Source organism: Rhinolophus ferrumequinum, chromosome 18 (genome assembly GCF_004115265.2).
Source record: "Rhinolophus ferrumequinum isolate MPI-CBG mRhiFer1 chromosome 18, mRhiFer1_v1.p, whole genome shotgun sequence".
NCBI lineage: Eukaryota > Metazoa > Chordata > Mammalia > Chiroptera > Rhinolophidae > Rhinolophus > Rhinolophus ferrumequinum.
In genome coordinates, this window is record NC_046301.1 from 25,327,951 (window position 1) to 25,340,050 (window position 12,100).

At 46.5% G+C, this 12,100-nt stretch overlaps 1 protein-coding gene across 1 annotated transcript in view; it reads right to left on the reverse strand.

Annotated features, from left to right (window-relative positions):
• The window catches only part of DCHS2 (dachsous cadherin-related 2), a 201,137-nt gene extending 191,479 nt beyond the window's left edge, over positions 1–9,658 (reverse strand). Inside the window, exon 1 of the mRNA XM_033133525.1 lies at positions 7,628–9,658. Within this exon, the coding sequence (XP_032989416.1) occupies positions 7,628–9,658 (2,031 nt within the window). The remainder of the gene's footprint in view (positions 1–7,627) is intronic.
• Positions 9,659–12,100: the final 2,442 nt, after the last annotated feature.

Genomic DNA, 12,100 nt, shown 5'->3' on the forward strand with positions numbered 1-12,100 from the left:
AGTAAAGAAGATGCTCCCCCCCCCCCCAATGTGTGTGGGCCTCTCCAATCCACTGAAGGCCAGAAGAAAACCAAAAGGAGGAGGAAGGAAGGATGAAGTGGCTCTGCCTGACTGCGGGAGCTGGGACATCAGCGCTCTCCTGCCCTCGGACTGGGACTCACACTGTCAGTTCTCCTGGTTCTCAGGCCTTCAGACTCGGACTGAATTATGCCACCAGCTTTCCTGGGGCTCCAGCTTGCAGACAGCAGATCGTGAGATTTCTAAGTCTCCATAATCACATGAATCAATTCCTCAAAACAAATATATATTTTTATATTTCACATATAATATAATATATAAATAAAATTTAAATAAAACAAAAATTATATATACATTATATATTTATAATGCATTTTAATATGATAAATGTATTATAATATATTTAAAATATAATAAATTACATTATTAGGTTGGTGCAAAAGTAATTGCAGTTTAAAAGGTTAAAAATAATTGCAAAAAGTACAATTACTTTTGCACCAACCTAATATATAAATATATTGTTATAATATATTTTATGTATATTATATATTTTATATGTAATGTACATTATAATTTACATAGTATATATATATATATGAAATTACATGAGTCGATTCCTCACCATTATGTGTATACACACACACACACACACACACACACACACACACACACAAAGATATATATATTTTTTATTGATTCCATTTCTCTGGAGAACCATAACACACAACATTTTATGGATGAGGAACTGTGGCCAGAAAAGTTAATAGAGATAGTAAATGGCAGAGTCAGAATTGGAACCAAGGTTTTCTGACTCTAAGTCCAGTGCTGTTTCTTTTCATGCTGCCTCAATAAATGAGGCCAAAGAGTAATAACTGATAAACAGAATGAAAGACACTAAGCACTCTATAGCCCAGAATCGTGTCGTGCACACCTGAGGGGGTCAGGTGCTGGCATTGCGTCTAAATGTGGCGGTTAGCACCCTGAAGTACACCCCTGAGGACTCACGACCAACCGTGACTTCACCACAACTTGTATCACATTGCTTAGTCTAAGACCTTCACAGAGCTTCTTGGGGGGTAGGGGGAGTAAGGGTCTCTCTTGAGAGGTCATCTGAACCTTACTTAAATAGGTGGGAGTCTGTAAGTCAGTATGGAGGTGCTACAGCCTCCCAAGTAAGTAAAACAGATTTTTGCTTTCATTGTCAGAAACATACACATCTAACTAAAAACCTAATATGCAATTTAATTTTTTTTCTGCTCCTTTTTCCATCTTTGAGGGCAAGAGAATCTTTATTTGAAATGTCATTTTTAATTAGTCCTTAGGCAAAATAGTTTTCCTCATCATTTCTAGAAGTCTTATTTACTAATGTTTAATAATATGTAACATGCATTGGGCAATTATGGACTACGAGTCAAGCATTGTTCTAAGCATACACGTATTAATTCATTATCCACACAGAAACTTTATCAAGCTGACACTACTGTTATCCATATTTTTCACATAAGGAAACTGAGGCACTGTGACCAAGATCGCACAGCTAGTAAGCATTGGAGGTTAGATTCAAAGCCAGGTGCTCTAGCCGCATAGTCTGTCTATATTTTTCATCACTGTATACATCCTAATTTTAATCTTCAAAGCTATAAACACTCTACAATACAGTATCAGTCATCTTTAGTTATAGAACTGAAAACTACACAAATTACTGGCAAGCTATATATTGTCTGTAACTGGAGATACATCTCACAGATTCTGGGTTATACTCTCCTTATTACAATCCAAATACATTATCTGATCACCTTTCCCAAGTGGGAAAAGGAGAAAGGAAGTAAAGCCAGATGACCGGTCTTGGGTAGCAGCTGAGTGCAGGGAAAGGGAGAGGGGGGTTAGCAAAATGAAGTCTGAAAGAGAATTCTACAGTGGATCCCAAGTGTCTAAAACAGCTCTTCAAAGCAAAGCCACCGACATATATAAATCATACTGGAACTAAGGTATAAAGTCAGGAAGAGTCAAATAACCAGGTAAGATGACAGCAGATGATTTAGACATATCCTGGAGACAGGTACAAATGACTGCTGTGGAAATCTTACATGCTTTCAGTGCATGTGTACAGATAAGTTTGGTTTATTTAAAGGAGTCAGAATAGGACAATCAAGTACAGGTAATACAATTATATGACTGTCAAACCTGGTGCACCACTGTGAAAGTCTGAGAATATAATGTAAGGTAAACAGTAAGAGTATGTTGGTAGTAAGGTGAGGGAGACAAAAAAATACAGGATAAGCAATGCAATTCAGGCTATAAAATTCCAAAGGACCAGTGATAAACTACATTACGTAAATAAACTTAATAACAAAATTAATACATGTTCATTATATATTATGTATGATATATAATGTGAAAAATGAAAAAGTAAAACTCTTGACGAGCTGTAACTCCTACCATCAGATTTTGGTTTTGCTATGAAGCTCTTCAATACAATTCAACAAAGTTATTGATCTTCTAACACATGAGTTTGAGGACACTATTAATCGTAAGGGACTCAAATAGCGTCACTTGGCAAGCCCACAAGGCACCCACAATCCTGTCTTACTAATACAAGTAACACCACAAGGAACATTAAGAGTCAGTTGGTACAAGAAAACATTTAGTGGGAGGAGGTGGCATTTATGACATGCTTACAATCTCTCCAGTTTGAAGACTAGGCAATAGAGGACAAGAAGTGATGGTGGACAGAACTAGAATGATGACCGTGGGTATACAGGAAGTGGCAGATGTAAGAAATACTGCAGGCCTTGGCTACTACGGTGCTCAAATGTGAGGAGGAATCAAAGAAGACACTAAGATTTGAGGAGACATCATCTTCCTTAATAAAGTGTCATGCTTCCAAAGTTGGCAGTAGAAGCGCCTTTGCCATCATCACCACTCAGACTTCAGGAGAGGGGCTGCTAGCCATGGCCACGGGGACCAAAGCTAATTTACAACCCTTCTTTAAATCATACCGCCCCCTAGGGGCCACCTTGGGTTCTCCATTTTTACCACCCCAGTACAGTTGAGACAGAGTGAACACGCTGAGAAAGACTTTACTAAAGGCTAGGGGATTGATAAAAAAGAAATAAGCCCCAAAGATATAATGAATCAGAAATAAGATATAATTAATGCTTTCCAGCCCATGGAGCACAGTGGGAAGCAGGCCTTCCCATCCCTCATGTCTTCCCAGATGGTAGGTACTATTAAGGACCAGTGCCCAGACATCCGTCCTAGGAGGCTCCTCAAAGTCAGGCTATGAGAGTGAACAAACAAGCAGTCAGGTGTTCTCTCCCCAAACCCCAGTTTGCAATCTCAAGACCTGCTTTTTTATGCAGCTGATTGACATGAGACATGTTGCTCTTTACCCTCTAATTCTCAACAACACAAATACAACCGTGCCAACAAACAGCAAATACATCACACAGACACATACCAACTGCATCAACACATCTATAGAAAGCACACATTCACAAAGATAGGGAAGTTTCCGAAAGGAGCTGATTGATGAAATTTGAAAATAAAAGAAAAAAGGAGTAGGAGGGAAATGAGTTCGATTTGGGAACTGTGAGATTGGAGGTGCCAAAAAGACATCAAGGCAGAGGTACACATCAAGCAGAGAAACGTTCATCTGGAATTTAGAGGGGAGGTTGACCTGGAGATGCAAAAAATAAAAAAGTTGAAGCTCTTGGAATATGTAAGAAGATAGTACAGATAGGAGAGAAGTGAGAGGATAATAGAACCCATGGAAATGCTTCTGGCACACTGAGTGGGGTGGCACAGGGGAAAGGGAAGAATTGGCATGACAGAGCCCAAAAGAAAATGGTGTGACAAAAAGCAGTGAAGAAAACACACTCGAGGAAGAGGAAGTGGGCCACAGTCCAAAATGCTTGAGAGGATGAGGGAGATTATGACTAAGAAAACCCACTGGATATGAAATAGGAGAACACAGCTGCCTTGTGAGATACAGAATTTAGTAGTGATGAGGAAAGGTCAGAACAGGGCATTAAGAAGTAATCGGCAGGTGGAGGCAGGGCACGTGGCATTCATTCACGAGGACTGACAGTGGAGGGCAGGAGAGAGAGAACTCAGACAACACTCTGTTAGCACAGGGACTCTCCCTGTTGTACTCACTGCTGTGTCTCTAGCACCAAGACCAGTTCCTGGCACGTAATAGGTACTCAATAAACACTTGTCTGTTGCATGTTGTTTTTTCAATGAATGCTGTTGTTCACATAAATAAATGAATTGGTGAATGAATACACTGCTGATATTTGAGGGATGTGAGAGAATAATCTTGTTATGGCATGCATGTGATTCAGGTAGGAATGCTGGCGTTATATTGTTTTCAGATCTGGTAACAAGATAGAACCTATAAGCACAGTTCACATCTTGGACTACTGTGGGTAGACAATGAAGGTCTTCCCTAGAGGTTGAAGTGAGTCTTTCTGCCAGTAATCTGAGGAAAATGAGGATCTCTCAGGCTAGACATTAGAACTTGGAGTGTGGGGGTGGAGGAACTCCTGAGTGTCTGCAGATTTCTGCCTAATCCATGAAAGCATCAAGAGATACTGAGAGGAGCTCCTCAGGGGTGGGTTGCTTAGAAGGGGCTCTCCACATGGGGGAAGGGGGTGCAGCAGGGAAAAAGGAATTAAGAAATCCAACCCAGTGCCCGCAAGGCTGTGAAAACCTTTTGGAGCTAGAGGTCACCTATCTCAGTCTATTACTGGTTCTTGTACTTGGTATTAAATCCCTTTGTCCCGTTTTAAAGTCTTTGGAAAGTTCCAGTCTGGGTATGGAATATAAAAGGGTTCGGCGAGTCTGGAGGTGGGAGAATGTGCAGCACTGTGGTGGCAATAGGAGCAGTAATAAGAGTGGATTTCTGATGTGGAGAAACCACCAAGACACCCTGAAGGTTCAGGGGTGTGTTTTGTTAGATGACCTGACGTTCCCTTACATGGAAACTAGGAAATCATTTTCTTATGCTGTTGTTTCTCATTTTGTTTTTTGTCTGATTCTGACAAAAGAGAACTGAGCAGGTACAAGGTCTGTAGAGAGAAAACTGGCAGAGAGCAACAGACAGAAGGAACAGTAATAAGACTTGATATAATGTAAAGAAACAAAGCCCTAGAAGAAAGGAGAGGTCATGAGATCCAAAGGCTACCTGAAGAAGATTGTTTTTCCAAAGTAGTATAAACAAAAGATTGAGAAAGTAAAAGGATAGAAAGTCTATGTTCATTGCAGCATTATTTACAATAGCCAAGATATGCAAACAACCTAGGTGTCCATCAATAGATGAATGAATAAAGATGTGATACACACACACACACACACACACACACACACACACAGAGAGAGAGAGAGAGAGAGAGAGAGAGAGGAATATTATGCAGTAATAAAAAAGTATAAAATCTTGACATCTGTGACAACATGGATGGGCCTAGAGGGTATTATGCTAAGTGAAATAAGTCAGACAGAGAGAGACAAAGACTATATGGTTTTACTTATGTGTAGAATATAACAAAACAAAACAAACAAACAAAACAAAACAAAAACAGATTAATAGAAACAGAGACCAAAGTGATGATTGCCAGAGGAGAGGGGAAGGGGAGGAAGGGTGAAAAGGGGAAGGGGCACATAGTCAATAATATTGTGATAAGTTTGCATGGTGACAGATAATTACTAGAATGAATGGGGTGATTACACTGTAAGGGATACAAATGTCAAATCAATATGATATACAATATGTATATCAATCTGAAACTGATATAATTAACATAATATTGTATACCAACTATACTGAAATGTTTTTTTAAAATGGAAAAAAAAACAAGAGTATATGGGAGATACTCCAGTGAGGCTCACCTGGAAATTAGGGGACAGAGTCAACTAGAGGGTTTATGGAACACAGGTTGATGCAGTTGTGTAGAGGCCAATAGAGAGCCCAGTGAAAAAGAGGGTTGCTGCGATCATGAGGGGCTACATTGCTGGAATTTCCAGAAATCTAATCATCACGATTTAATACTGTCTACAGCAATACGTGGCAACCTGGGAAGGTGTTTTGCCATCGGAGATGCAGTCCTACAGTTGAGCCAAGTTCAGCTCACCATATTGGATCCACCACATACAGAGTCATAATAATGGGATAAACTCACACCTCATGGCCGAATCATCTCACAATTTTAGAAAGGTTCTAAAGACAGGTTCTAATCAAAGGAATTACAATTAATCCATGCTGCTTATTTTCCTTAAAATGGGGGCCAAATAGAACCGTTTCATTTCAAGAGGTTTAAGGTCTTCCAGATGGGAGAGATCTAGTCCAACCTCTCACCTATTCTGACTTTATTTTTAGAAATCTATAGCAGAAACTATCAGCACATACTGGCATTCATGTGCTCTTCTTCACTTCTCAGCTTCCTCTGCAGTACACCTGAGGCCACATGGCTAAGCTCTGACCAATGGGGCATTGTTTCAGCAGCACGCACTCACTGATTTCCAAGACTTTTTCAAATATACCTAGCAACTCAAAGATCTGCCAGTCATGCTAGAGAAAAGGATGGAGAGTATTATTGCCCAAAGATCCAAAGGATTAACAAAAAATAATAGAAGCACTCATGAAGCTCATATTTATAATATAATAACATCTCACTTACCTAAAGGTTATGATTTGAGACATAACTTATAAAGGCTAAAGCCTCCCCCTGAGAACCAGGAAACAAGCCATAGAGGTCTTAAAACAACGCAGCCTGAGAGCAAAACAAAGCTTTAGAACTTCACTCACTAGTTAGCCTCTTGGGCTCTATTTATTTACTCAAGTTTTCATGGAGTAAACAAATCAATCTTGGAAATCTAGTTTGTTATTTCATATTAGACAAGAAATAGGAACTTGAAATCAATAAAGAGTGGTGGTAGAGGGTGCAAATCACAACATCCTGAGAGTGGAGAGATCAGGACTTTAACAAGCAACACACCCACAAAGCAGGGTAGAGGGACCCATCGTATAAAAGATGATTGAACCTGAAGGCATCATTGGAGGAGCTAGGTCCACAACATGATAAAAATGACTAGGTTTCCTCAACTAGCCTTTGAAAGCTTCCAAAGACGGTAGGACGGTATGTCTCTGGTTACTCGATGGTTATTCAAAAACAGTTTCAGTGTTTAAAGGCATACTCTTGTTTGTGTGAAAACTAACTTGTGAAGGCCACCTGATTTCCCTAGGGTGCCACATAATGATGCTCAAAAATATAAGATATTGCCATTCGCCTACTGTTTGACTGAGAATGGGTGGTTTCTCCCAAAGCAATGTGGGTGCACACATCCAGCATGAAGGAAACCGTATTTCCATAAGGAAAAGCAAGATCCAAATATGTGATGGAGAAAGGACCCTAGAGATCATTCAGCCCAAGTCCGGGGCAGAAAGGTTAGGCGGCCAGAGGGCTCCCATTCATGTCACTGCAGAGGAAGAACTAGAGCCCAGGATCCCTGCTCTTGAACTGGGATCTACCCACCACATAACAATTCCCCTTCCCTGGACGGACACACAACAGCTCCAGGCCTTCCTCTGACACAGGCCTGATCCACTCACCTGCAGAAAGCAGTGTCCAGAGGGGGCATGCTCCACAAGGGTGGTGTTGTACACCTGTCTCTGAAAGATGGGCTCGTTATCATTCACGTCGTCCACCGTGATGCTCACCAGGCAGGTCGCAGACAGCGGGGGCTCTCCAAGGTCTTGGGCCACCACTCTCAGTTCTACCGCCTCCTGGACCTCTCGGTCCAGACTCCTGGTGGTGCTGATCAGGCCACTTTCAGAATCAATAGTGAAGGAAGGTCCGCACTCCGCCGTGGGAGGCACAGCCTCTGGGCTGCAGCGTCCAGGGAAGTGGACCAGCTTGTAGCGCAGCCGGGCGTGGCCGGTGCCAGCCTCGTCCGCATCCGAGGCGCTGACCCACAAGACCGCGGTGCCGGGGATCGCGGCCTCGGACACTGAGGCCTGGTAATGCTCCTGACTGAAGAGAGGCGGATGGTCGTTGACGTCGGCGATCCGCAGAAGCAGTGTCTCCTCCGTGCTCAGCGGTGGGGACCCCGCATCCACCGCCACCAGTCGCAAATCATACAGGTCGCGGCTCTCCCTATCCAGGGGCCCCTCCACGCAAAGGAAAAATACCCCTGGGGAACCGCCAGGGATCAGCGCAAAGGCTCCCTCCGCGCCCTCCAAGGACAGCGAGATGGTCCTACCTCCGAGACCCACACCAAGTTCCCAGTCTACCTCCTCTTCCTTCTCCAGGTCACCGTCAGCGTCAGACACCGAAACTCGAGCCACGTAGTCGCCGGGTCGCGCGCCCTCCGAGACGCGCGCGGCACCCCCCTCGGTGAGGAAGAGCAGGTGAATGTCGGGCCGGTTGTCATTCACGTCCAGCACGGCGATGGACACGCGCACCGTGGCAACCTCGGGTTCAGCACCTCCGTCGCGGGCCTCGACTACCAGTTGGTGCCAGGCCTGCACCTCGCGGTCCAGTGGCCTCTGCACCCGCACCACTCCGCTCACCTCCTCCACCGCGAAGTAGGCCGCGTCGCCTAGTGGCCCACCGCCGCTGTCCGTCCCCAGCGTCTGCCGGGTGCGGATGCTGTAGCTCACGTGGCCATTGGGCCCTAGGTCACGGTCGGTGGCGCGCACGCGACAGACCTCGGCGCCTGGCGGAGCATCCTCACGCACCGCAGCGCGGTACTCGCCCTGCTCAAAAACCGGCGGGTTGTCGTTCTCATCCAGCACGCGCAGCTCCACACGCAGGTGGCCTGTGCGCCTCGGGCGGCCGCCGTCCCATGCCTCGATCTGCAGCTCGTGTGCCGCTGCCTCCTCTCGGTCCAATCGCCGCAGCAGCACCAGGTCTAGGGGCTCCAGGGGCGACGAGGACTGCAGCGACAGTGGTGACCCCGGGGTCCCGTAACGCAACTGAAAAAAGGGTCCTGTGGGGTCTTCGGGAAGGTCGGATGGTTGCACCAGGGTGTAGCCCTGTGTGCTGAAGAGCCCGGAGTCCGGGTCGTGGGCACCTGGCAAGCGGAAGGCAGTACCTGGAGGGCTGAGCTCCGAGACGTCGAGTTGCAGGGAATCGCGGGGAAAGCTGGGAGAGTGGTCGTTGACGTCGTTGACGTGGATCTCCACCTGCACCACGGCGCCCAGCAGCGTGGCGGCCACGAAGCTGTAATGGTCCCGCCGCTCGCGGTCCAGGCGCCGCGCCGTGCGGATGATGCCAGTGTCTGGATGCACGTGGAAGTCGTCCAGCAGTGGGGAGTCATCCGAATCCTCGGAGAGAAAGAAGCCTCCCTCCTCCTGTTGCTGCGCTGCCGGCAACCCGGCGCGGATGTCGCCGACGAGAGTGTCCGGAGGAAGTCCCTCGTCCACGGAAAGACTGAGGTTAAACACCTGGGCAGCTGAGCCCGAGGCGGCCCACAGCCACGAGTGCATTAAGAACACGAGCAGGAAACGCTGCGCCCTGATGCCCCCGCTGCCCGGTCGCCCGTGGGTTGACTCTCGCCTCCGGGTTAGCAGGAGTCTCTGCCGCGAGGGAGCCCCTCGCTGCTGACGCCCTTTGCACATCCTCCGAGCTGAAGGGCTCATTTCTCCCTCAGCTCCTTGGGAAGGCTCGCGGGTAACTGACTGCCAGTTTGGGGCTGGATGGCAGAAAAATCCTGGAGCCTCTTCAGTGTATTAGCGAACGAAGAAAATACTTTGTTTGGCAAACAAACCCACAGACCCAGGAGTTCTCGAGATTACATCTGCAACTGGTGAAAAGGTCCTCCGCCTGTAGCTCACGCAGACGGGGACACTCTGGCTGCCTCTGCCGCTGCGTCCACCTCTTCAGCCCCTGGATTTCTTTAAACGAATCTCATCTCTATTTCTCTCTCCTTTTATTCCTTTTACATCTGTTCCTTGTTCTGCTCGGCTGGTAGTTTCCCCCTGGTAAAGTCAGGTGCATTATTTCTTTTGCCAAAAAGGATGAAATTATTCAAAGAGAGCACATACAAGGAGAGGATGGGGGTCGGGCTGGGGAAGGGGGTGGAGTAAGGGCGGGGAGGCCGAGAGTGAGGGCGCCAGGCCCGAGCAACGGAGGGAGGGAGGGAGGGAGGAAAGGAGGGAGGGAACCGCGGTTCTGGCTGCGGTGTTGTCCACGGCCGGGGGCGCTCGCCCCCGCCGCATTTCTGGACTCGGACGACAGAGAGGCTCAAGCAGCAACCCAGCCCCCGCTGCCTTCCCTCGGGTCTCCTCCCAGCCGTGTGACGCGGCGCACGCGAAGGCAAGTTCCAACCAGCGAGTCGCCGCTCTGCAGCAGGGCACGTTAGCGGCTGGGCAGAGACAAGAGGAGACGGGAGCAAAGAGAAAAGACCCAGAGATTTGGGCTATGAGGTGGGTGGGGGTGCAAAGGCGGGGCATCTGCCCTGGCTTTGCGTGCAAAGTGGAGATAGTGGGGGGAGGTGAGGGGAGCAGCTTGTGCACGCCCTTTTTCTCCATCCCCTTGACCGTCCTTTCAGCAGGCCAGACGTTCTGTTCAGGCTGAGCAGAGAGGGTGGGGGTTATAATCACATTAAGAGCCAAACTTGTGTTCTTCATTTGGCGAGAGAGACTCGTCCCCAGCGGAAGGACAGATGGAGTCAAAAGCCGATGCACAGCTGGGGCCAAGATAACTGCAAAAGGGAGAAGGCGGAACTTGGAAAAACCTTCGAGAAGCCCGGAGAAATCTGTGACACACATGGTGCAAACCGTGCTTTATTAGGCCATGTTACTACTCCGCGACACGTGAGCATCTTGTCATTCCCCTCTGCCACCGGGAATAACGACAATAGATTCGGCTTGCGAACACTTTTTATACATTCAGCGCCATCACGCATGACACTTCCAGGATGTTTTAAGGTGATTTATGGGCAGAAACACGGGTCGCTGAGGCACGCACGGCCTCCTCCCTGAGCTCCACCATCTCCTCTGAGCAAGGAAGTTCGCAGGCGGAGCCATCATTGATGCTACATTCAAAGTTTGTGTATGAGCCCAAGAAAAATGCCAATAAATTGCCATAGTCGCAGGTTTCCCTTCAATTATCCATAATAGTTGGTAGAAATTGATAACTGGTCTCTAATAGAGGATGCTGGAGGAAGGACTCTGTGCCTTCTTAAGAATGGCTGGCCATATTTAGCATATGGTTTCCACGATTTTGCATTTAAGCTGGAGGGAAAAATTAATTTTTTAGATACTGTAGCTTTCCTTTAGAGGACCAGAAGCCCTATGTAGTGAGTGGTCCCCGCAGCAACAATAAGTTGCCTTTTTAATGTACAGTGGAGTTACATACACCCACACCATTATTTCTACCTCTCACAAAATAATCATACAATTTATTTCATAGCAGGTATGTTGCATGTAAATAGAAACATTAAAATAAATTCAGCTTCCTTTCTTTCAACAATGAAGTCTCCTTACCATTGTGTTACATAAGTATTTAGAGTCTTCTTGCACCCTAACCTCTGCAAGCTCGCCCTCACTAGTTCCCCTCCGTCCATGCTTGCCCTTTATTATAAGTAATTCTCAACCATATCCAGATTGATGTCTTTAAAGCTAACTCAAATCATGTCACCCTCTGCTTAAGACCTGCCAATGCATTACACTTGGATTGTAATCCAGACTCCTTCCAATAGTTCAAGACTTGACCTAATATGGCCCTGCCCACCTTTCCGACTTCATCTCATCCCTCCACTCTGGATCCAGCTGTACCGCCTTCTCTCTGATCTTGGTGCCTGTGACGGACTGAATGTTTGTGTCTCCCCCAGAATTCATTTGTTAGAATTGTACCCCACAATGTGGTGGTACTGCGGTCTGGGGTCTTTGGGGGGTGACTAGGATTAGATGAGGTCCTGGGATTCGTGCCCTTATAAGGACCACCCAATGTAACCCAACAAATGTAATTTTAAAAAAAAAGTCACAAGAGAGCTTGCTGCTCCCTGCTCTCCCCCAGAGAGCAGTCAGCAGCCGTAACCAGAAGAGGGCCCTCACCAGGCTGGACCAGGCCGGCACCCT